General features: G+C 37.1%; 3 protein-coding genes across 3 annotated transcripts; 2 read left to right on the top strand and 1 right to left on the bottom strand.

Moving 5' to 3' along the window:
- The first annotated feature begins 4474 nt into the window (after positions 1–4474).
- LOC110690097 (protein FAR1-RELATED SEQUENCE 5-like) lies at positions 4475–5973 on the top strand. The gene is made up of 2 exons (XM_021866919.1): positions 4475–5762; positions 5861–5973. The coding sequence occupies exons 1-2, from the start codon at positions 4475–4477 to the stop codon at positions 5971–5973; spliced, it is 1401 nt and encodes a 466-aa protein (XP_021722611.1).
- Positions 5974–6045: 72 nt separating this feature from the next.
- On the top strand, positions 6046–7141 carry LOC110690098. Its single transcript, XM_021866920.1, has 2 exons — positions 6046–6484; positions 6576–7141. The coding sequence occupies exons 1-2, from the start codon at positions 6046–6048 to the stop codon at positions 7139–7141; spliced, it is 1005 nt and encodes a 334-aa protein (XP_021722612.1).
- A 267-nt stretch (positions 7142–7408) lies between these two features.
- Positions 7409–10414, bottom strand: LOC110690099 (protein MAIN-LIKE 1-like). The gene is made up of 5 exons (XM_021866921.1): positions 10319–10414; positions 8382–9303; positions 7788–8286; positions 7613–7739; positions 7409–7531 (listed from the first exon to the last, which is right to left on the bottom strand). The coding sequence occupies exons 1-5, from the start codon at positions 10412–10414 to the stop codon at positions 7409–7411; spliced, it is 1767 nt and encodes a 588-aa protein (XP_021722613.1).
- Between the last annotated feature and the right edge of the window lie 16550 nt (positions 10415–26964).

A 26964-nucleotide genomic window follows, 5' to 3' on the forward strand; every position in this document is an offset into this window, starting at 1 on the left:
AAAAAACTACCCCTGCCCAACTCCCCCACCGGCCACCGCTGCAAGGCCAGCCACCCCTTCCCCTTCCTCAGCGCCTTGGCAGTAGCCCGCTTGTCTTTCCCCCGGCGCCGGATGCTTCCGAACACATCGTCTCCGACCTTGACGCTGACCCCTTCCCCCATCGTCACGCGTACACATTTCCTACTTCCCCTTAACCAACAATCCGACCCTCTCTCCGAAATATTCCTCCTTCCCCACGAAACCCCTTAAAAATATCCCCCCACCACCAAAAAACTCTCACCGGACCTTCCCCACCATCTCTAGGGTTCTGATTACAGTTTTCGAAGGTGTGGGAGATGGATTTTAGGGGGTTGTGTGGGCGGAGGAATGGTAGTTTCGTGGAGAGTTGGTGGTTAGGGGGAAGAGGGAAGGGGGGCGACCCACGACTGAGGAGAAAGGGTCTGCACCGGCACTGGTGGAGGATGGATCTAGGCGTGACCGGCGCCGGAGGGCAGGGGAAGGTTGGTAGCGTGGCTGGGTTGGGTGTGAATGGTTTTTTTTTTGTAAAAAATATTTTTATTAATAATAATCTTTTAAAAATAAAAAACATAAAATAAATAAATTAAAAATCAAATTTAAAGTGCTAAACCAATAAAATTTTGACATGTGTCCAGTATAATCTTCTAATCAAGTTACTAACCTGTTACAACTTGTTTTAGGCGGAAACCTCTCAAAGTATGTATTACTAGATGTAAGCCCGTGCGATGCACAGTTCTAGTAAATTATTTTATTTAATTTAAAATTTTATATATTTATGAAGATCATTCATTAAATGTATGGATAAAATTTCTAATATTATAAGATAATTTTTTAATTTTAACACTAAAGTTATCTTTTGTTGTTTTAACTATTTTATGTGACAATTTAAATTTTTAATTCAAAAAATAAATGACAAATCTCGTTTTTTTATTGATGAAAATAAGTCTTTTGCCTATGCGTTTATTTAATATACTCATTCTGTTTAAAATGTTAGTCTCATTTATAATCGTTTAACTATTAAAATTATTGGAAATTAGTCATATGAGATTTAATTTTATTCGTCTCTATGAATACATTATTAAAATAAAACTTTTATAATTATTTGCTAGGGAAAGATTAAATATATTTGCGATCAAAAATTTGCATCCATATATGTAAAAAAGATAATTATTACTTAGGTCAAATTTTTTTTAAGAGAAGATAATTATTGGTTTTTAAAAATAATTTAAATTTTAATTATTCTCAACTCGTTGCTTTTACTTATGTGTCAAAATTCATAAATCTTATTCGTCACTTTTGCTTAGGTGGCGAGTAAATTTTTTAATTCTAAAATAAATTATTAACCTAATTTTTCATTGGACAAAATAATAATTTTTCTTATGTGGCGTGCCAAATGCTTCCGAAAAATGCCTACTTTATTTATATAATTAGATTTAGAAATAATCAAAAGTTTAACTTGTTTTTAACGGATTGCTGAAAGTTTGTATTATTTTTGACAAATTTTTTTTTTTTTTAAAAAAAACTTAATAAAATAACAGAAAAATTCTAACAAAAATTTTTTTTAAAAAAAAAAAAAAAAAAAAAAAAAAAAAAAAAAAAAAAGGATGAACTAAGACTAACTTTAACGGACGGAAGGTATTGGAACAAAGTTGGACCGTAGTGAGGATAGGTTTAGGCAGGCATTGAATAGATGATTGTGAAAGGTGTTTGAGTAAGACTTTTTGAAATAGTAAGAAGTAAATTAAGAGTTAATTAAGACGAGGAATACACGGTATCAACTTTTCAAAGCAGCCATTGTGGAGATTGGTCTTGGGAGGGAAAGAAGCTGACTTTTGTATTTTCAATTCAAAGAGGAGGAAAGGAAACCACTTGGAAACTTGTACATTCAAGCCTAGGTACTTGGTTAATATGGATGCCCAACATAATTTTGTAAGCCACTTCTATTTTTACAATTGGTTCGCATTGGTAATAACTAATAAGTGTTCCATTGTGTAAATCCTATTTTGACCCGACCTGAAAAGCCGGCCTAAACCGACAATGATCCATATCTGACTTGTACTCGAAGAATAGGTGAAATCGGTGCCATGTAGCCTGAATCGAAACAAACCTGACATTAACGTGTAACCGAATAGATCTGATGCTTCATGACCTAAACCCGAACCTGTAATTAACTTTATATTAACCGAAATCTGATTTGACTCAACGTGATTATTATCCGTACCCGATTTTACTTGACTTGTTTACAACCTGAAATTGATTATAACCTATCACCAACCCGAATGGATATTGACCAACGACCAATTTAACCCGACCTAACATTATAATCTGAACTCGAAATAACACTCAACTTGATTAAATTTTAAATAATAAACACCTAACATAACCTACTACTTAACTCGACTCATATTTGTCACGAGCCTAGAGTTGTTAAAACCTAACCTGTTGACCCGATTTGAAATCGAATAAAAAAAATATCTGATTTAGATTTTACTGACTTGCAAGGACCCAATAATTTAGCACGACTTAAGTTTGAAATTAGACTTGACCCTTCTCGATTTGACCTCACCTCGTCAAACCTGCCTCGATCCCTCGAATTGACACCTTTACCAGCCACCTAAGAATGACATGGCTTGATTGTGCTTTAATCTTATCAAAACTTGTCTAAGAATTACCTGGTGAAATTTACCTGTTTCAAACTTGTGATTAACCCAACTTGACACAAATCGAACCCAAAGCATTACACAACCCAATATTGACTCGAATAGAACCCAAACTGCAACCGAAAAGATATAAAGCCTGTCATAATCCAAATCAAACTTGAACCAACCCGGCCTGAACCCGACTTATAAGTCAGAAAAAACCGACATGATATGACTTGAATTTAACTTGAAACCCGACATCACCCGACCTGAACCCAATTTGACACCTCACTTCTATACTAGCTAGATAATTAGTCACATACGATGTAAAAATTTAGCAATATATATAAAATTTTGCATTTTTGTTTGTAATGGTGTAATTATTTTATACAATTTTTTTACTCCATAGAAAAGTGTTTATTTAGTCAATTTAATCATAAAAAACTTTTAAGGAAATGCAAACAAACTTCTTAGTCTCAATCTTGAGAAAAAAAAAAAAAAAAAAAAAAAAAAAAAAAACCTCTCTCCATTTTTTATCTACATGCCTACTTTCCTTTCTGAACTGCTATTTGTCGCTCCCAAATTACCAGGTAACGCTCCCTTTTTTACTTGATGGACCACTATGCCCTTTATGCAATTTGGGTTATAAAAAGGACCTTGTTCCCCATTTGGACACAATACATGAAACGGTCCCCTTACTTCACGACATTGCTGTCCCGAGCTTCCCAAAATCGGTCCCCACGACCTTGCAACCAAATCGGTCCCCACGACCACCTAAATTTTCTATTTTCAAAAATCGTTAAATTTTCCGACGGGTCTTGGGTCATGGACGGCGAGTGGAACATACGTACGCCGGAGAATGCGTCGGATCATTCTGTAAGTTTTATATATTTTTTTTATTTTCGGTAATTAGGACATCCGCCTAAATTTCCGGATGTCCTAGGTACATCCGCCTAAAATTTCCGGATGTACCATGGAACATCCGGAAATTTCAAGCGGAAGATGGGATCCGCCTAAAAAATCCGGATGTTCCATGGTAAATCCGGAAATTTCAGGCGGATGTACCTAGGGACATCCGGAAATTTTAGGCGGATGTCCCTATTAATTTTTTTTTTAAAATGTTAAGTACGTTTATTTAATTTTTTTTATGTTTATTAAGTTTTTTTTATGTATTTTTTTTCGTGGTCTTGTGATTATTGTTGTGATTTAGTATTTGATAATTAATGTAATTTTGTTGTATTAATATGATTATTAGTAATATGTTTATTTTTTGTTTCATTATTATTATTATTAATATTATTTATATTATTATTATTATTATTATTATTATTATTATTGTTATTATTAGTAATATGTTGATATTATTGTTGTTGTTGTAGTTGATATTATTATTGTTGTTGTTGCTGTTATTTTTATTGTTGTTGTTGTTGTTGATATTGTTATTATTAATTAGTAGAAATATAATTTTAATATTAATATTAATATTAATATTAATATTAATATTATTATTATTATTATTATTGTTATTATTATTATTATTTATTTATTAATTAATGTTATGGTCTTATAAATTGTTTTGTAGTTGTTGTTATAATTTTTTTATTATCATTAATATTGTTATTGTTTTGTATTTGTTGTTATTATTATTAGTATTGTTATTAGTATTGTTATTATTATTATTATTATTATTATTATTATTAGTATTAGTATTAGTATTGTTTTTATTATTTTTATTATTTTAATTATAATTATTATTATTATTGTTTTTATTATTATTATTTTGACATAAAACATGTTTTGTTTAATTTGTATAGGATATGGAATCTGAGAAAGGCGGTGACGGTGTGAATTATAGTGGGAATTTTGTCACCGATACGTTTTTTCCTACATTTGACGATGTTGTTACATGGGCTGATGGTGTTTCCATAAAATTGGGATTTATATTGGTGAAATCGTCTTATAACAAAACCAGAGATGGTCGGCCGTATCGGTATTTGCGATGTGATCGGTCACGAAGGAGCAAGCCGAGAGATTTGGAGAACGCGATACGGAAGGACACCAAAACCAAAGCTAATGGTTGTCCATTCTACATCAAGATATATTATGATGTCAGCACCGTAAGTTGGAAGATCATTGCGAAAAATGATCACACCGGGACACATAACCACCCAATGATTGTGTACCCAGAGGGTCACCGTAAAGTGAGCGGATTGAGTCCGGGTGCAAAACAGGTTGTGCGGGACATGACAAAGTCCAAGGTTGCTCCCCGTAACATCATGTCCACTATTGCCGAGCAATTTCCTGATGATCATCCAAACATCCGACACATTTACAATTTCCGAAATGACTTCAGGATGGAGATGTCCGAAGGAAGAGGAGTTGTTCAGCAATTTCTTCATCTGGCGAGAGAGAGTAAATACATTTACTGGTTCACGAACGATGATCACAACGTTTTGCAACATGCATATATGGTGCACCCGATCATGGTCAACATACTCCGCACATACCCACATGTCATAGGTATGGATTCTACTTACAAGACCAATCGATATAACATGCCTTTCTTTGAGATAGTAGGCGTGACACCGACAAACCAGAATTTTCTAGTTGGATATGTTTTCATGCGCGACGAGTGCACGGCTAGCTATCGGTGGGTGTTGCAGAGATTAAGGGAGTTGATTGGGTTTGATAAAGAGCCATCTGTATTTATTTCAGACCGTGATCTTGGGCTATGTGCGGCTTTGAGAGAAGTCTTTCCAGGGACGTCACATTTACTCTGTCTATGGCACATCAACAGAGATGTGGAGGCTAAGGTGACGAAGATGTTTGGAAACAAGACGGTTGGTGTCAGTTTTAGAGCTGGGAGATGGTTCAAAATCGTGAATGCAACAACACAGGCGGAGTATGATCGTGCTCTAACTTCCATGCAAGTGAGGTGGGGAAAATATCCGGAAGTGATTCAGTATGTTCAGAGAACTTGGCTTTGTCATAAGGAGAAATTTGTGAAATTTTGGACGAACCAGGTTCTTCATTTTGGTAACACCACCAACTGCAGAGTTGAGAGCCAACATTCAGTAGTGAAAACTTGGTTAGAATCATCCACAGGTTAGTTGTATTATTTTATTAGTTGTTCTCGTTGTTACGTAATTGTAATTGTATTAATTGTAATTGTATTTGAATTTACTAATTAGAATCATTGGCAGGTGCTTTGGATACCGTATGGGCCCGAGTCCATTGTCATATCGGTAATCGCATCATACAAATTCGTAATGACTTGGAGGCATCAAGGTCTAAAATTGGTCAGATGTACAGATAGTTGCCACTGTCACGTATAAATGGCAAAGTGTCTCAACATTGCTTGAAAGTTCTAGATAACGAGACGAAAAGGATGCGGGATTTGAGTTACCAGGTCCATGAACGGTGTGGATGTGCTATGCGTTTGACCCATGGTCTTCCATGTGCTTGCCAGATACATGATTCGATAGTTGCACAGACAGGATTGTATAGCAGCCAAATTCATTCTTTCTGGAAGATACTGGTTATTGGTGATGGTGTTAACATTCCTGAAGTGGTAAATGATTCGACTGAGGAGGCTGCACATTTTCGGTCCTTAATCGACGAAGTCATGGAAAGTGACCCGGCCGTACGTCGAAATGTAACGCGAATCATTGAAGAGGAGCTACATCCAGATCATTCACACCTTGAAGAACCACATATCAACCTTAACACTCGTGGTCGACAGAAAAGAAATAACACCAGGCGTGATCGTAGCTATTTCGAGCATGTGAACCGTCAACACACTCAACGTGGTGGTGACCGAGAACCAGGTAATACTAAAATTCTATATTTAATATAAAAATATGTAAACTTAATACTTGTAGCTTTACTAATAATTTATCTTTTAATTTTTTGTTGTAGATCCAAGTGACATTAGTCAATGCAGGTATTTGAACTTGCTTCCAGCCCCAATGTTGCCGTACATTTCGTCTTGGAAGGATGTCATTGGTGATGGAAACTGTGGCTTTCGTTGTGTCGCCGACTTCTTCTTTGGCAATCAAAATAAGTGGTTTGACGCTCGGGAAACAATAGCGAACGAGGTCGCTGGTCATCCTGATTTGTACGAACGAATTTACGGGCTTGGGCGACTTTGGATGAACGTGGAGCGTATTCGATGGGATGGTGGGGCTGTCGGGGAGCGGCATTGGATGGTTACAATTCAAGATTTATTTCCTATTGCTACGTGGTTCAACGCAAGGGTGATTTGTCTCGGAGTAGGCCTAGTACCAACTTGCTACTACCCATGCATCACAGTCTTACCTCTTAGGGCACGCAACGGGGTTCGGTCACCGACTCGAGAGTTTGTGATTGCTACAGTTGGTGGATCACATTTTATCCGTCTTGACCTTGTACCTGATTCACCACTCCCGCCGATCGCCGGTTGGTGGACGGAACACCACGAGGATAGTGTCAATGGATGGGATTAAGCATATCAGTTGAGAAGGGACATGTGGGATGCATTAGTTAGGTAGTTTGTAATGTACATTCACTAACTTTGAACATTTGTAAGAAAATTAGAATTATGAAATTAATTTTATATGTATTTGCTTTTAATCTAACATGATATGCAACAAAACATCAAATATAAAATAAAATAAGTGTCCAGTTTATACATTACATTTTAAAAAATAAAATACAAATAAGTTCATAACATAATTAAAACCATCACTAACAGAACATCTAATCAAAATAATCTAAAGTCCCATTTTTGACTTCCAATCAAATACAAGCTGCTCAGTCATTGTTCGAGTCTCACTCGACATTTCAGGATACTCAACTAGTGCTCTTTGGTGAATCTCCATGGACCGACCCATCCACTGCAAATCAAACAATAACATATTATAACACAAAAATTAATAGAAGTCATTGTTAATATAATAATAAGCATTAATACTTACGTAATCAGTGTTAGTCCGCTCAGGCAGATTGCTTGTAACTCCTGGACCTGGAGATACCTGCGGGTGAGAAAACCTGTACAGCCACTGCATGTAACCGGGCGCAACCGAAGGAGCTGCAGCACTAAGCCTGGGTAGGGCACCTAAAACAACACTCTAAGATACCCCAGGGACAAACCTGTTCCACATCACAGCTGTCATCTCAGTCGGGAAGTCTACCCAATACATCTTCAAGTTAGTCGGCCTCTTGGCCTTCTCTGGCCTGATGATCTCGCGGGGAATGCCTTGCACGAAACCTAGCTGGCGCACCACTCTATCAGGCATGTACGGCTCAATGATGTTATGGTACTGGATGCAGCCAATGAATAAAGTGGGGGGCACTCGTAATGCAGGATCAGCTCCGTACGGTGGCCAGTTCACCTCACGGTCAGTAAGCGCATCAATCCTAGTACGAAAAGCTAACAGGCGCTCCAGGTTCTTGCTAGGACATCCCTCTCCTACATCCCAAGCAGACGCAGGAGGCATTTGAAGGTCCCGGGTCAAGGTACCCTGCTGTGGCCGAAAGCACGGAAAGTACTTGTAAACCCACGCTTGTAGAAGCGTGAGACAACCAGCAATCGAATCAGCACCTTTCCGTGATGCCGTGCCCAGTTGCCGATACAAGTAGGCTAGTGCAGCTGTTCCCCAAGCATACTCGTTAATAGGGACATCCGTGTGACATAGCTCGTGGAGGAAGGAAGGATGCGTACGGTTACCACTCTTGTCTACAAACAGTGTACCTCAAGCACTAACCACAAGTATGCATCAAGCTGCTCACTAAAATCCCGGTCGACCGCCAATGTCGACTCAAAAATCTTATCGGTCAACACCCCACTACCATGCCAAATGGTCTTTGTGCCGCAAACCTCAGACAGATCATCTAGAGTCATATCCATGGTGACCGAGCACGCGTCCCGTAACACGTCCGTGCTAGGAGTAGTGGACACCATATTGCCTGCAACCCGAAACCCAAGTATGTTGTACACGTCGTGCAGCAAGATCGTAATCTCCCCAAATGGCATGTGAAAGGTGTTCGTATCTGGCTGCCACCTCTCAACAAAAGCAGAAATCAACGGCCAATCAAGTCTCTTAAACATCAGGCCGGGCAAGTGAGACAACCAACTAGCATCAATCGCCGCAATATCCTCCACAGATTGACGGCCTCGCCAAGTGAACAAGTTAGAACATAACTTTGTCCTACTCAAACAGCGCAAAACACTACGCTCCTGCTCCATCCAGATATACCGTGCCACGTGACCGCCAAAACTAGGGATAACTGACCCATCCTCAGGCCAACCCGGCATCGGTTCCTGCACTAACCATGCCTCTGCAGAGCTGGAAGTAGGCTGACTCGACCCACTACCAACAAATCTCCCAAACTGACCCCTATATACCATATGGAAATCCTGAGGGTCCTGTTCTTCATCCCAGTCACCAGCATGACTAGCCGAACATTCGTCTTCCTCGTCAGATATGGGTGCTCCACTTGCAGAGTACAAGGGCCGACTACTACCAGACTGTTGGTCTCTCGACCAACCACTAGTAGACCCGTATTGCTGCTGCTCGGGCTGAACCGGTGAAGATCGAGATGTCTGTCTCCTAACAGACGCATTCAGACGTCGTGATATTGCATGTCGAGCACCAGAACCCTCGATCTACATAAAATTAAAAAATAATCCGATTTTAGTAATAACAATTAACCATAATAACCATAATAACAATAACAACAATAATAATAACAACAACAACAAATACAACAACAACAAATACAAATTAACAACAACAATAACTAACAACAACAACAACAACAACAAATACAAATTAACAACAACAACAATAACCATAATAACAATAATAATAACACTAATATCAACAACTATAATAATAATCATAATTAAAAATATTAATAATAGTACTACTAATAACACTAATAATAATATTATTATAACAACAACAACAACAACAACAAAAAAAAAAAAAAACAATAACAATAACCATAAAAACCCTAATATCAAATTAGTTTAATAATAATACTAATCATATTTTTAAAAATAATAACACTAATAATAATAATAATAATAACAACAATAATAATAATAATAATAATAATAATAATAATAATATCAACAATAATAATAACAATAATAATAATAATACTAACCATAACACTTCAAAATAACAACAAAAATAACAAAATCCAAAAAAAAAAAACAAATTAACAACAACATCAATAACCTTAACATTAATAATAAAAACCTAATATCAACAAAATAATAAAAATTATCATATTTTTTTAAAATAATTACATTACAAAATATAATAAGCACAATAATAACAACAACAATAATAATAATATCAACAATAATCACCATAACACTTCAAAATAACAAAAAAAAAACAAATCCGAAAAAAAAAATTAACAATTTTATTAACGGGCCAAAAAAAAAAAAAAAATGGAACTTCCGCCCAAAATTTCCGGAAGTTCCATGGAGGATCCGCCTGGAATTTCCGGATCCTCCATGGAACATCCGGAAACTCTGGGCGGATGTCACTTTCGCCCAAAATTTCCGGATGTTCCATGGAGGATCCGGAAATTCCAGGCGGATCCTCCATGGAACTTCCGGAAATTTTGGGCGGAAGTTCTTGGGATCCGAAATTAAAAAAAAATACCTCGTCTCCACCATCGCCGCCGCCTCCGCCGCTGCCACCAGCGCCGCCGAAGGTCCTCCCTCCGAATCTCAGCCTAATCCGCCTCGAATCACACATTTTCTTTTGTATTTATGATGATTGTTGTTTTTTTAAAAAATGAAGAACAATTTTTGAATTTTTTTTTTTAAAAAAAAAATTGTTTTAGAGAGTTAGAGAGTAAGAGAGTTAGAGAGAGAAGTAAAGAAGTGAGAAATGTTGGTCGGGAAGGAAAAAACCGTATTTATATATTAGGGGTAAAATTGGAATTTCAAGAAAAAAGGGAGCGTTACCCGGTAAAATGGGAGCGACAAATAACAACACCCCTTTCCTTTTGGGGTTTCAAAACTACATGCCTAATTCTATTTGAAGAATGTATTTTTTGACAATATTCTCTCTTTTTGATTAGTTTTCATCAATGTTTTTTTTTTATTTTTTTTATGTATATTTATACTTTTAACATCATTTTTCAACACTTTCTCTCTCTATATCTTCAATAATTACCAACTACATTTTCTTTCTCTCTATCTCTTTTCTAACCCTACATGTATGTACTTCCCAATCATGGGTTTTAAGGAATCTCTAAGTTCCTTAATTGTCGTGAAAAATGGGAAATAGACATGAGGATAAGTGACGGAGGGAGTAAGTCACTAATAGTTTTTGCAATATTTTTTTTAATGTGCAAGAAACATTTGGAAATAGTGTTATTAGCGGTTATTACTTTAGTTATAGATTAAAAAATTACACTCGATCATATGTAAATCATCTACATGCAATAGAGTGAATATAATGTAAAATAATGTATTATTCTTTGGAAAATTTGCCAAAAATAACACCATCTTTGGGCGGTCTTCTAATAATAGCACCACCTTTTGATTATTCCTGAATAACAGTACACTACCTTTCACATGTATTTGCCAAAAATAAAAGGTAACCCTAGGACACGTGTTCTAGTTTGATTGGTTAATTTATTTATTTTTATTTTTGAAAAAACTTTAAAAAAATAAATTAAAAAAATAAATTAAACCCTCCTTCCCACTTTTTCGGCCCCTCTGCCCTCCCCCTTTCACCCGCATCCACCACTCCCACCAAGACCATCCACTTGAAACCACCCTCTCCATGACCCCTGTCCTAGTTTTCGACCCCCTTTCCAACACCCTCTCCTCTTTACCGGCCCATTTCCGTCATCCCCTCCCCTTTCCTACCCTTTTTCGGCATCCTCCTCCCCTTCTCGGCTCCTTTTCACCACCCTCTCCCCTTCCTTACCCCTTTCTGGCCTTTTCCCCGCTTCCCTTTTCTGATTTCGGCCCCCTCCCTCCTTTCCTTTTCAATTTCGGCTTTCTCTCCCTAATTTTCGTAGGCTAGGGTTTCGGGGAGGTGGTTTTGGGTAGGGTTTTGTTTTCATGTCGTTTAGCTATGGGTTTAAGGATGGGGCACCGATTTGCGGTAGAGGAAGGGGTAGGGGTTTCGTATTCGGGGGGGGGGGAAGGGGAAGAGGGTTGTTCATAAGCGATGGCGGGTTGTTTAAGGGTGGGGGAATAGGTGGAGGGATGTCGTTCAGGGGAGGGGGAAGGCTGAGGAGGTCGATTTGCGGCGAGGGTGGGGAGGGGGGGCGGCGGCGAGGGTGGGGGCTTGGCAGGGAGAGGCTGGCAGGGGGGCTAGGTGGTGGGGTTTTTTTTTTCAATTTTAACTTTGTTTTTTAATTACTTAGGTTTTTTTTTAAAAAAAAAATAGTTAAATAAAAAAAATGACCAATGACCAATGACATTGTGACACGTATCACAGATAACCTGTAAAACAGGTTACCAACCGATTTTATTTCATTTTTGGCAAATACATGTGAAAGGTGGTGTTATTCTGAACAATCAAAAGGTGGTGCTATTATTGGGAAACCGCCAAAAGGTGGTGTTATTTTTGGCAAATTTTCCTTATTCTTTTTGTTGTATGTAAGTTATATGTAACTAGGTAAAATAATAACCAAGTAAAGCTTAATCTAGTGGTAAGGTTTGTCACCTCACAATCATGGGATCAAACCCCACTAGAGGCAATTTGGGGTGGGGATTCCCTTAATCCCTTACCCAGCCCGGCCCGTCACTCCGAAATTGTCTTGCCCACTAACCCGGGTGGGGTTGGACTTGTGAGAGGTTCCGGCCCGATAAGGCCCTTTTCCTTACCGTTAAAAAAAACTTTGTATTTTCATATTCTGTGTGGTGAGTGTATGTGTAAGATGTTAACTAACTGTATTTGTCTAATGCAGACACTGTAAAAGTTTTATTGTTGTGGTTCCTGATGTTGAAATTAGGTTTAGTATAAGGCACATTTGGGCTAATTTCAAGTTCAAATTTGGTGGTGAGGCTTTTAAAGGGTGATTCTGGAAGTCTGCAAGGTCAACAACTAGGGTATGTGGCTTATATTTTAATATTTTAATTAATATCTCTGTTCTTTGCATAATCATCTAAATTCCATCAATACATTAATTGTAAGGCTGATTTTAAGGTGCATATGACAAAGATTAAAGAGTTATCAGAAGATGCATTCCAGTATTTAGTTGCAATTCCTACTAGGTGTATAGGCGTCGTTCGAAGTGCGCCTACGTAAAAGCATGTGTGAATATGGTTAGCACTCATAGGAAGTGGGAATTGACATAATAAGATTAGGGACTAATAAAGTAGGGAGCCGCCAACAAGTTTTTAAGGAACTTGTAAACCGTTCACGGATCATAAAAGGCAACCACGAATAAGGGACAACGATAGGCATCAACGATTGACCCGTGAAGGTTACACCGCATTCATAATCCATGAGATTACTAACTCCATATGGTTCGGAACCACGAAAGGAGGATCGGGGATGATGGTACGAAGTGATTCATGGAGTCACATTCGCCCGTATTGGCCTCTACTCGATTCTTATAGTGAAAAGTGATTCTTGCGATCTCAAAGGCATACAAAATTTGGATAAAAAATATGATATTATAATATATCACTGGAAAGATAATTTCAAGGGATATCCAACAATATAAAATTTGGATAAAAAATATGAGGCACGAAAATAATATCTGTCTATCTTTGAACGTATTTCAATTTGGATAAAAATAGGATTTTCAAAAAGAAAAGTTTTATTCAATTTCAAACTCTTTAATCTTATCTTTTCAAAAGGATAATTAAGATCTTTTATAAACTTATAGAAGATTCTAATTAATCCTAATTGTTTTAAGAATGGGATTAAATAATTTGGACCCTCCACATGATCTTTGGGTCGTAGGTAAGGTGGGCTTAGGTTTGGTTTGGGCTCAGTTTAATATTTTGGCCATAACTTATTCGTTATAACTCGGATTTGGGCTTATAATATTTCTTTGGAAAGCTCTTTTAAATCCCCATCCAACTATTAAATCATTGGACCCACATTATAGACCAAAATAAACTGAACTAAATGTTTTTATAAAAATGACACGAAATGAATGATATTAAAGGACACGAAATGAATTATTTTGGGTTTAAAGGCACGAAAAGAGGAAAATAAGTTATGGTTTGGGGAAATGGGCTAGAAGTTGGGTTGGTTTATGAAATGGAAATATGGATTTGAATATGGATTTAAGATCTCCAAAGATTAAATACTCAACTCGACCAATAATGGCGATGAAAGGTTGTTCATCATCGGGTTTGGTTTTGGGGAGACATTTTTAGGTGTCTACAGAAGACCCCACTTTGACTGAGTTTGTAGAAACGTCAGTTTTGAAAACGATAGTCAAAGTAGTCGATAGAGACGGAGAATGATTTAAGACATTCTGCGATCCTAAATCACTCTATATACGCCAATACCTACAAAAAATGTTAATTCCACAGATAAAAAAGTAAAGGGATAGAACGCTTATCTGACACCAGTGTATCGGTGACAAATGAGTTTGGTATTTTCCTATGCTTGAAGGAATCCACCGGACGACGTTTGTTGAAATGCTTTCCATGCTTGAGGAAAGCCGACAGATGAGTTTGGTAGCTTTCTAAGCCTGAAGAAACCTACCCGATGACACTTTCCATGCGTGAGGAAAGTCGACATATGATTTTGGCCTTTTTCTATGCTTGAAGAAATCCACCGATAATGCTTTCCATGGTTGAGGAAAGACTTGTCTGATGATGAGATTGCAAGTCTCTGTGTATCGAGAACCTTGCGTCATGAAATGATTATGCTTCGATTATCCCCGAACGTGGGCTGTAGAGGGTCCGCTTATCCCCGGACGTGGGCTGTAGTTGGTTCGCTTGTCCCCGAACGTTGGCTGTAAATGGTTCTCTTATCCCCGAACGTGGGCTGTAGATGGTCCGCTTGTCCCCGAACGTGGCTTGTAGATGGTCCGCTTGTCCCCGGACATGGGCTGTAGATGGTCCGCTTGTCTTCGGACGTGGGCTTTAGATGGTCCGCTTGTCCCCGGACGTGGGCTGTAGATGGTCCGCTTGTCCCCGGACGTGGGCTGTAGATGGTTCGCTTGTCCCCGAACGTGGGTTGTAGATGGTCCGCTTGTCCCCGGACGTGGGCTGTAGATGGTCCGCTTGTCCCCGGACGTGGGCTGTAGATGGTTCGCTTGTCCCCGAACGTGGGTTGTAGATGGTCCGCTTGTCCCCGGACGTGGGCTGTAGATGGTCCGCTTGTCCCCGGACGTGGGCTGTATATGGTCCAGTTGTCCCCGGACGTGGGTTGTAGATGAGACCTGCAAAAATAAATTTCCCAATGGACTCGTATACATTGTGATTGACTTGACCACTAACTTGACCAAGTTTGACTTGATGTGACATGACATGTGTATGACTTGTGAGTGTGAGTGTGTGTGTGTGTATGTGTGTGTGTAGACACAAGCAAACGAAGAAGCAAAAGAAAAAAATTTCGTTAATTTTTTTCATGAGTGGAGGGTACCGACTTTCTCCCGAAAAAGAAAGATGTGAAAACTGAACTTTTATTTTCGAACTTCCCTTGATGAGAAAATTTTGAAAAAGTTTCTTAAAACTTCCCCAAAAGAAAAGACGCGAAAAAGGAAAGAAGTTTTGAACTTCCTCGTTGAGCAAGACAAAATGAATCGCATGGATTGAATTGCTTTTCTTTAAAGTAATGTATGCATGATGCATGTCCTTAGGCCAGGAGGCTAAGGACAATTACATCATGTGACACGATGAATGAACTTAGGTCATGGAGCTAAGCATCATATATGGTGTAAAGAAACGATCTTGAACGTCACTTAGGTCTGGAAGCTAAGCACGTATACAGATGAAGTGATTATTGCATAATGAACGTTGCTTAGGTCAAGGAGCTAAGCACGATATGCTTTTTATGATTAAAAATTATTGATATATAAATGTTTCTTAGCACATTATGTGATGCATGAAACAATGCATATTGCTCAGGTTAGGAAGCTAAGCAAGTATAAAATGTTTCTTCTATTGAATGTTGTCTTGAAACATGCACAGTGTTGAAACAAGATTTCATGATAAAGGGCTCTTAAAGGGAAGGATGATTGATATGGATATGGATGTGTGAGTGAAGTGTGTGAATGTGATACTAAGGCTGGCTGCAAAGGTTATGGTGATGGAAATATATGTGAGAAGAATCAAAGATGATGACTCTTTAGGCTGGGTAGGCTAAATGATGTGGGTTCAAGCCCCCAAGCCTAGCTCTAAATGGGTAGGGGTAAGCATTAGATATTCTTTGACTCGATCATGCATGGATATGAATATGAATGTGGCCGCACCTCAATGTGAGGTTGCCTACGTATCCTTTAGGAATCAAGCTGAACGTAGCTCTAAACAAACTTTACACAAGTGTATGTACACCTCAAAGAGATCTTTCAAGGGTTGTAATATGGTTAAGCTGATGGTTTAAGGAAGAAAGGGGTAAAAGGCTCAAGACCTGAGAGAAGCCCCCAAGATGTGTAATTGTGTATTTGAAAATTTTGATTTTTGCAAGTTTTTATTTTTTATTCTTTTGAATCAATGTAGGGAATATCAGATCATGCAGTCCATCACTCACTTGGCATTCATGTTTCTCAGGCACGGTACCAAGCACTCGATGAGAGACGCAATTTGAGACGTGTTCATATCAAAGACATTGGAACACTTGCCTTTAGACATTATTTTATTGTTGTTTTGCTGCTTTTTTTTTTTACTTGCCTTTTGAATGTTATACAATTACACATCTTCCAATCCCAAGGTTAAGTGAATGTGGGTTGAATAAATGAGGTCAACCGTTAGACGAGGCTCAAAGTGGTTGATGAAGAAATGGAATGTGATTGAACGGTTAATAGGGAATGACAGGGTTGCAAAGGTGCCTCAAGTCATCGGTGTACCTTGTGTTTAGTTCGGTAATTGATTTTTTTTTTTTTTTTTTTTTTTTTTTTTTTTTTTTTTTTTTGCTAATCACATGATCGAATGTAAGAAAGAGATGCTCGTTTATGAAGAAGGTAAGAAATGTGACACATAGACACACGGGTAAGGAGAACCTATGCTAGACTTTTTAGGGGGAAGGGTTTGAAACAAAAGAAGAAGAAACGCATGAAATCTTGGTGAGAAGCTTGCATCGTGCATTGTCTTCATGGCTGTTTATGAGTTACTTCTAGCTGCCTGCTAAGGAAAATAGTTTTATGTTGTTGATGTTTTGATTGGAAGGAAAGAAGGAAGGAGTGACGTTCCCCTTATTCTTCCAACTATTGCCTAGTGATTTTAGACTTAAGTACTGTGTAAGGATGATTTCACTTAATGCATTCACTCAATACTCGGATTGGAAAGGAAGAGTGTATGAAACAATTTTGAAATCTGATGGGAAATACTCCACTCATTCCTATTACGACGGAAAATGACGCATGCATGGTCCTAATATACGATCATAAACAATATAGTGCATTACTCGAAGACAAAGTGTGTGAAATGACTCAACATGTATGATTAGGTGAGTTTACTAAGACTCGTGGTATGATCGCATGGCTAGACATGAGGACGTTGTGAAAAACAAAAGACCCAATGACCAAATAGCACGGAAGACTAAAAGACAAACTAACTTGATTAATTTTGTCCAATTTTAATGTTTATGCTATTCACTAGGTGAAAACGGTCCATTGGCAATCGTTATTCATAAATAAGATCAACCACAATCAAAGACAAAGAACACATGTTAAGGTTAGCACAAAAAATCACAAGAAACTAGGAAGAGGACTAGAATTCTAGAAGAGTTATGACTCATGGGTATAAAAAAATAAATAAATAAAAATAAAAATCTATAATCCTATGTTATACGAGTTGACACAAATTAAAGGACTTGGATAAGAATAGCTTGACACGAAAAGATATTTAAAAAAAAAATTTTAAAAAAAGAAGAAAGTTAACGCTAAAAAGACACCTACACTGGACAGGCTGTAGTATATCGGTTATAACTTTTGATCTGTGACTTTGATGTGGACGAAACCAATTCCAAATTAAAAATAAAACTCGAGGCTACAGATTCATAGGTGGTACGACACGTAACTCTTCTAAAACTCCGGATATGACCAAAACAAGTTGACTCTTGTGCAGTATACGGGAATAAAAATCCGGGTGACTAAAAAAATTTTTAAAAAAAAATCTATGGCTTGACTCTAATAATAAAAAAAAGTTTGATAAGAGAAAAATAAATAAATAAATAAAAAGTAAAAAAAAAATGCTCATATAAGCACATTGTCATGCATGATGCAATGAAGTTCGCAACCTAAAGTCAAGTTCTATGTTCGACTATGGTCAAGCTTTTGGGTGTCAAAGGGTACCATGGTTAAGAGTTTGGACGCGTTAGCAAGGCAGACTCCTTTGAGGGTGTGTGCCAACGGGCGGCTCCGCGAGTTCGTAATGAAATCGAACTCGACTCCATGGTTTGGGTGGATTTAAAAACTCGGATGAACCCTTATTGCCATGAGCGTTTTCGGGTTGATAGAGCATAAATCCCCCGGGCTAGCCACATACGTTGAACACGTACTATTGTGGCAAAATAGGTAAGCTAAAATGCATATGCATATGTGACAATTCCAATTAAATCACAGGAATACAATTCAAGAATCTTTCAAGTCTCATCCACTCATCTCAATTAAATACCGATCACTCAAATCGATAAATAACCAAGAATCCTCCCCAGTGGAGTCGCTTAATTGTAGGCGTCGTTTGAAGTGCGCCTATGTTAAAAGCATGTGTGAATATTCTTAGCACTCATAGGAAGTGGGAATTGACATAATACGATTAGGGACAAATAAAATAGGGAGCCGCCAACAAGTTTTTAAGGAACTTGTAAACCGTTCACGGATCATAAAAGACAACTACGAATAAGGGACAACGATAGGCAACAACGATTGACCCATGAAGGTTACACCCCATTCATAATCCATGATATTAATAACTCCATATGGTTCGGAACCACGAAAGGAGGATCGGGGATGATGGTACGAAGTGAGTCATGGAGTCACATTCGCCCATATTGGCCTCTACTCGATTCTTATAGTGAAAAGTGATTCTTGCGATCTCAAAGGCATACAAACAAAATATTCAATTTGCTCCAAACTATTATTAAGCTAAATTGGTTTAATATTAATGCAACATATAATTCTAAAATATTTGTGATCACTTTAATTAAAAACAAGTTTAAAAAGGATCCTAAACCGGTTGTCCAAATTATCTTATTAGGCGTGATTTTCAATCACATATTCCCTTTAAACATGCAATATAGTGATCAATAAATATAATAAAAGAATAAACATTAATATTGGAAGCAATTCAACAATAATAGGGTTAGTCAAATAAATACAAAATAACCTAATCATGATACTAAAAATAAGAAAATAAAATAAAAGTAATTAAATTAATTAATTACTCACATTCCGCGCGTTCCTTTAAATTGCTACATCATGAATAAATTATTAGTAACTTCAATAAAAATATAAATCAAATTGAAAAAATTAAATTAAATAAAAGTAGAGTTGATTTAGTCTAAATCCTCAGTAATGTATACCTTTCACGCCTTGGTTTAAGGACGGAACCTCGGGTTAAGTATGGACTCCTTGGAGTGCTTAGGGGAATTATTATGGAAGAATAAGGAGGCTAGAAATTAGGTTAAAGAGGGAGAATAGAATTATTTGATGATCAAGATTGAAAAAGGGGTGATATGACCTCTATTTATAAAGAAAAAAAAGAAGAGTCGAAGAATTAAGATAAGATCCGAATTAAATCGGAATAAAACTCGATAGACTGCAGTTTTTACGGTTTTTGTTTTTATCATATGTTTTGATCCAGAAATTGGAATAAGATGAATAAGATATATTTGGAAATATCTTGAAGTCTACTTTCTAACACAATTAGAATCAGATTAAAATATTTTGTAGTATAAAAGATATGTTCGAAATAGTGAGACGGTGTCAGTTTTGGATAGAGTTTGACATTTTATTCATATCATTTCCGTTATATCTCAGAATTGATATTATAATATATCATTGGAAAGATTATTTCAAGGGCTATCCAACCATATAAAATTTGGATAAAAAATATGAGGCACGAAAATAATATCTGTCTATCTTTGAACGTCTTTCAATTCGGATAAAAATAGGATTTTCAAAAAGAAAAGTTTTATTCAATTTCAAACTCTTTAATCTTATCTTTTCAAAAAGGATAATTAAGATCTTTTAGAAACTTAAACAAGCTTCTAATTAATCCTAATTGATTTAGAACTGGGATTAAATAATTTGGACCCTCCACATGATCATTGGGTCGTAGGTAAGGTGGGCTTAAGTTCGGTTTGGGCTCAGTTTAATATTTTGGCCATAACTTATTCGTTATAACTCGGATTTGGGCTTATAATATATTGTTGGAAATCTCTTTTAAATCCCCATCCAACTATTAAATCATTGGACCCACATTATAGACAAAAATAAACTGAACTAAATGTTTTTATAAAAAAGACACGAAATGAATTATTTTGGGTTTAAAGGCACGAAAAGAGGAAAATAAGTTATGGTTTGGGGAAATGGGATAGAAGTTGGGTTGGTTTATGAAATGGAAATATGGATTTGAATATGGATTTAAGAACTTTAAAGATTAAATACTCAACCCGACCAAAAATGGCAATGAAAGGTTGTTCATCATCGGGTTTGGTTTTGGGGAGACATTTTTAGGTGTCTACTCTAGGCATTGAGTTAAATATGCATTTATGACATATAGCAAGTCTTATATGCTTTTGAACAACTATGTGTAAGCTTTAATTTTGTGTTGAGAGATGCAAGAGACAAACCAATAATCACATGTCTAAAATGGATTAAGAGGTATGACATCAAGAGGATCAGTAAGAAATGAGATGGTGTAGGCAAAGTCATGAAGTCAGATTTATGCTTTATGTTTCCAAAGTGTTCCAATTTGTGTCACAGCTGGCAAGCAATTGTTATGTTATTTCTTCTAGACTGGACATTTTGGAAGTGGACTACTACAAGGACAGGTATGTAGTCAATCTGGTGGAGAAAACCTATAGATGTTTTAGGTGGGAGCTCACTGGGATCCCTTGTGCACATGCTTGGGCTTGCATAATAAAGAAATGATTCAGGCCAAAGGACTTTGTTGATGATTTCTATAACAAGGACATGTACTTACAAGAATAATCACCATATATCAAACCAATTCCTGGTATGAAACGATGGGAGAAAAGGATTGACCTGATGCAACCCACACCACCTGTCATTAGGAAAATGTCAGAAAGACCTTTCCACAAGAAAAGGAAGCAGAGACGGGTGAAAGGGAAGAAGCTCAGTCAAGCCAAAGAGCTAAGAAAGTGCCTAAGTGTTCTAACTATGGAGTCCTAGGGCATTACAAGAACAAGTGCAAGAATCCAGCACCACCCAAAGAGGTTGATAAAGGTGACAGACCTCCATCAATGAACCCTTGGAATGTACTTTAAAGGAAGAAGAATTGGGATTAAGCTCCTATATTTTAAGCTTAGTTATTATTGAAGGAGTTATGTCTTCGTCGCGTGCAATTACTAGATATATAAATGGATCAAATTATAGAGATAATTAAGTTCGTACATTTGGGTCGTCGTTTTATCATAGGTAGAGGTACTAACGATCTTTGGACTAGTAAAATAGCCCAAATCCCAATTGGACGGATCCTATAAGGTCACACAAAGGGCCTAGATCAAGCACAAGAGGACGAGGCCCATCATAGGCCTCATCCCCTATAGTGGTCGGTGGCATATGGAGTGGATATGGAGTTTTGGGCTTCGTGCCCTAGTCTAATTATAATAGGATTATAAATAGACTAGGTGCCTATGGTTTACATGTATGCAATTCACTAATCAGTGTGATCAAACCCTGATTAGCAAACACGAGACCTAGCCCTCAGAAACTCTCCTCTCCTCTCTCTCTCACGGCTCTCTCTCCTTCCCGACGCCTCTTGTGGTGGTTCGTGGTGGTGGTGATTCGTGGTGGTCGGTCCTTGTCACGAAAAAGGTGGTGATCGCAGTTTTCCTCAATCACTCGACCAATCTATTATTGGTGGATGGCTCGTTCGAAGCTCGTGGACTAAGTAGAGGAGAAACACTTAGGGCTCTATTCGCTCCCTGATTTGCCTGTCGAATAGCTTCGTGGAATTCACACTTCAAAGGTATGATTATGTGTCTTGTGTTTTATGTATGTGATTCTTGGGATTAGTTGCTTAATTGAATATGATTCATATTATTTCCGCTACGTAGTACCTATAAACTCCTACCAATTATACCATGTTCTAAATGTGTGTTTTGGTTCTTCTTTTTGTTTGTCAGGGCAAGATTAACCCTAAAACTAGGAAAGCCAAAGTCTAGGATGCTCCATCTCAATAAAGCTTAAAAGGTGCAGCTTTGGGTCCATCACAACCTAGTCAATCAACCCCAACCACCCAACCCCTGTCTCGACAATGACTAGTCCAAGGTAGCACCATCAAAAGCAAAGCTACCAATCTATTCAAAAATGAAAATTGCACTAGTTTGGAAGCCATAGATTATCAAGTGATAATGTTAATGTTAGTATTTTGTATTAAGAACAATCATAATATCTTTGTGGGCTACATGTACTTCAACATTATATAGTTTATTATTATTGTAGCCTATTATAATGTAGATGAACAAATCAACTACGGGCTTGTACTTAGGATTATCAAATGCAAGTCTTTTTTACTGTCAATTTGTTCAAAACTTGTGACTTAAATTGCATTATAAAGGTAGTCGTCAAAGCACCATTCCATTTCATTGTCATAAAGTTACAACCTAACTTTGACAAAAGGTAAGTATTTGCACTTTATTTGCATATCAAAGTTTGTGACTAATGCCATTATAACATTGCAAATGTAATCCCAATCATTACCTAATTTCCTAGCTAATACATCATTGTCCTTTCTAAATACACTAACATCATTCCAATAACAACAACAATCACCATCTGCATCAGTCCTGAAATTCGATGCAAGCCACCTACCATTGCCGTCTTCATAGCAGCACATAGTGTCTTTCATTTCTTGTTAAGTCGTTCCTTTTCAATCTCCACCCTTGCCTTTTGGCTTGATGCTGGTAAACCTGTTGCGTCAGAATAGCAATCTCATTTTTCATCAGCTTTTTCTCCAACACAAGTTGATTACTAACAACCCTGTACCACTCAAGTATTTCTTCATCAATACATTTTCAAAACTTGCATCCTCTTCTACCAGATGCAATATCATAGAATTTACAAGCCAAGAATCTTCTCCCAGGGTTTATTGTAGTCCATGATGCCTCCAATTTTGGTGGAATGCAATTGCACTTGTTTGGATGATATTACAAAGCGGAGTGATATGAAGAATTAGGAAACCTACCAATTATAATGGTCAATTATTAATTAAAATGCAATTGAATTCAATCTCAAAGTCAATAAAATCGAAACCAAAATCTCAATTGAACCCCCAAACCCTAGAAATCGAAACCCCCAAATTAATTTGAACCCATAAACCCTAATCTGATTCACTAATTTAAACCATAATTATGTTAATTGCATTCAATTAAAACTTGTAAACAAATACAACAAACAATGAATTAAAAGGAAAGTGAGAAAGATTACGTGAATTACTAAGAATTTGCATTCATTTGCTTGATTTCTTCAATCGGGTTTTTTGAGTGAGAATGGAGGGAAAATTAATTAGGGAAGAGAGAGGAGGAGAAAAGGTGTTGGGTTTGGGGGGGTAATTGGATGGGAAAAGGTTAAAATATGGGCTCTAGTAACATTTTAATTGGATGAAAAACATTACTAGGAAGTGCTACCTAAACGATTCAAACTTGCGGGTAATTATTCACAAATAAAAAAAAATGGACAGTTGTTCACAAATAAAATAAAAAAAAAAAGATACTCTCTTTGTGTCTTTTTTAAGTGTTACAATTTGACCAAATACACATGTAGAGACACAACTTTGACCACTAATTTATCTAATTATATGTTAGTAAAACTATAACGAATGTGATATTATAAAAGTATACATTATGACGAATCCAACAATGTATTATACAATAACATTTGTTTTCTCTAGATTAGTAAAATAATCAAGTCAAAACCATTATGTGAATAGTAAAAAAAGTCAAACTATAACACTTAAAAACACGGAGGGAGTAGTTGTTCACAAATAACCCTATATTTAGGCCCTAATATTTTGAGCTTCTGGGCAGAGCATAGCATATTTCAGGAGAGCATATCAGAGCAGAGTAGATTTCAGCAGAGCAGAGTAGAGCCGAGCAGAGCAGATTTCATTATAATAATAATAATAATAATAATAATAATAATAATAATAATAATAATAATAATAATAATATTATTATTATTATTATTATTATATTATAATAATTATTATTAGTATTATTAAATATTATTTAATTATTATTTTTAGGAAAAATTGAATCTAATAATCCCACCTTTGCTCTGTGTGCCCAAAACAAGCCTAACTTTTCGAAATCTGGGAATAGGCCAACCTTTGCCATGTATTTTCTTAAAACAAGCCCAATTACAGGCAACCTGGTAAAAAGGTAATCTAATTTTTTTTTTCTTTCATGTTTCATTTCTCCCAACCTTCTCTCTTCGATACTCCATTACTGTAAAGTCGAGGAAAAAAAAAGCTTCTTTATGAACTGAAATTGGGCATTGATTCTCCCTTAATTTGAAGAAAGTTGCAAGCTTTTGGACATGATTGCGAATTAGGGAGTGCAATTTGTTGTTGTATTTGTGTTTGAGGTAAGTCGCGTGAAACCCTAGCTTTTTCCCCAATTTATTTCGCTGTTGATTGTTGATAGTGGAATGCTGAATTGCATGATTACCCTAATGAATTGCGTCATTGCGTGATTGTTGAACTTCCTTATTTTGAAGTGCATGATTGTTGAATTTCCCTTCTTTTTTTTTAAACGTTTCAGATTGTTATGGATAGTGTGACTTTGAAATTTAAACATGGAGGTAAGTTTAAGAAACAAAAAGGTGTTTGGGTGTATATGGGAGGGAAGTGTAAGACATTTGCAGTTGATCCAGATGAACTTTGTTGGTTTTACTTAAAAGAACTAGCTGCTAAGTGTGGTGATTACAGTGATGAGTATAAGATTTATTATTTGATGCCTGGCTTTGACTTTGTTGCTGGTTTGAGATTAGTGTATAATGATGCTGAGATTAGAACTTTGGGTGCAATTGTGCTGGACAGTAGATGTGTGGAATTGTATGTAGTGCATGATGGGGTGGAACTTGATTTTAGCTAGGGTCAACCATCCCTAACTGGATTAAATAACCCAATAAAAAGCCCAAATGAGATGAGCCAAACTGAGCCCATGAGACCCAAAAATCTTAAAAAACTGATTCCAAGGAGAGGAACTATGCTGACCCAGGAATCATGTGTAGTACCAGATAAGATGCTTGACCATCCCAAAAACAAGAACAAGACAGTTTCTGCATTGGACCCCACATCTTTAGCACTTTCCACTATAAAACAAACCCACCCACCTTGTACTTCCAGTGATAATTTCCCATTACTTTCCAACCATCCCACATCTGGAATCTATACTCAAACAGAAACCCCAAACACAACTGACTCCCATCAAACACATCTTAGATCTGTAGTTCCAGATGTTTATGAATGGGAAGATAATAGGCCAAATAGTCCCTTGTCCCTAGATTTGTTGCTGCATGATGCAGTATATAGTGATGAGGAATTGTCAGATCCAGATTATGTAAATGAATTGGATGAGGAGGATGGTGGTCATGGTGGTGATGATTGGCTAGGGGACTATGAAGTGTATGATGTTAACTTTGGTAATGAGGTGGTAGATGCAGAAAATACAGACTTTGGTGAATTGATGAAGTGGATACAAGTGATGATGAATAGAGGGTAGCTAGGGATAGAGTTAAGGGTTTTAATTGTAGTGTTATTGAATTAGCTCATAAGTTACAAGCTGAGGCTGCTAAGGGGAAGCTTTGTGCACAAAGGGAGCAGGGGACTGTGATAACCACAATAAGAGAGTAGGAGGGGGAGGTATTTTCAGAATATGAAGACTCTGAGGAAGAAATTCATACCCCTAACCCAAGTGATGAAGATGTTAGTGTAGAACAAAAAAAACAGAGAAGAAGTCTTCTAGTTGCAAAGGACACAGACTTCTCACAGTTTAAGTGGCAGGTAGGTCAGAGGTTTGGATCTAGGGCTGATTTCAAGGAAGCTGTAGCTAAATTTGCTATATTTCAAGGTAGGAATTTGTCTGTGGTAGCTGCAAATAAGAAAAGGCAACAGAGAATTGGTGTTAAGTGTAGGGAGGGCTACCCATTTTGGTTGTATGCTTCCTGGGATTCCAGGAGAGCAGCTTTTGTGGTGAAGACTTTGATGGCTGACCATACATGCACCAGAAACATGGATAAGAATATCCAATTGAAATCAACTTGGTTAGCAGAGCAACTGTTAGATGTGTTTAAAGCAAGGCCTCATTGGCCTGCAAAAGAGATTATAGAGACAGTGAGAAGAGCCTACAGAGTGATAGTGAAGAAGGACTTGGCATACAAGGTGAAGTATTACGCACACAGGAAGCTTCATGGGTCAATGAGAGATCACTATGGGAAAGTGGGGAGTTATCTTAAAGCTCTGAAAAAGGCAAGTCCACTTACACAGTTGGATTTAGTGACTTTGAAGACCGGGGGTAACAACATACAAGAGTTCCAGAGATTGTATGTTTGTTTTGAAGGTGTACAAAAGGGTTAGAAGGAAGGCTGCAGGAATATAATTTGTATTGATGCCTGTTTTTTGAAGACTTTCCTAGGAGGACAGTTAATGTCTGCAGTGGGAAGGGATGGTAATGATAAAATGTATCCTATTGCATGGGCTGTGGTGGAAGGTGAAAATAGCCTATCATGGGAGTGGTTCCTGACCAACTTGCAGAGAAGCTTGGACCTAGGTGATGGCTCTGGCATTGTTGTTGTTTCTGATGAACATCAGGTATCTTCTTACCTTGACTGTTGTTTAGATTTTCATTGTATGTTTGTTTTGTAATGCTTCTCTTATTTGTGACTTGTTTTTATTTTCAGTCAATACTTAGAAGTGTTTCAGTAGTTCTTCCTAGAGCTGAACATAGACATTGTGCTAGGCACA

The sequence above is a fragment of the Chenopodium quinoa genome, unplaced genomic scaffold, assembly GCF_001683475.1.
Source record: "Chenopodium quinoa cultivar QQ74 unplaced genomic scaffold, ASM168347v1, whole genome shotgun sequence".
NCBI lineage: Eukaryota > Viridiplantae > Streptophyta > Magnoliopsida > Caryophyllales > Amaranthaceae > Chenopodium > Chenopodium quinoa.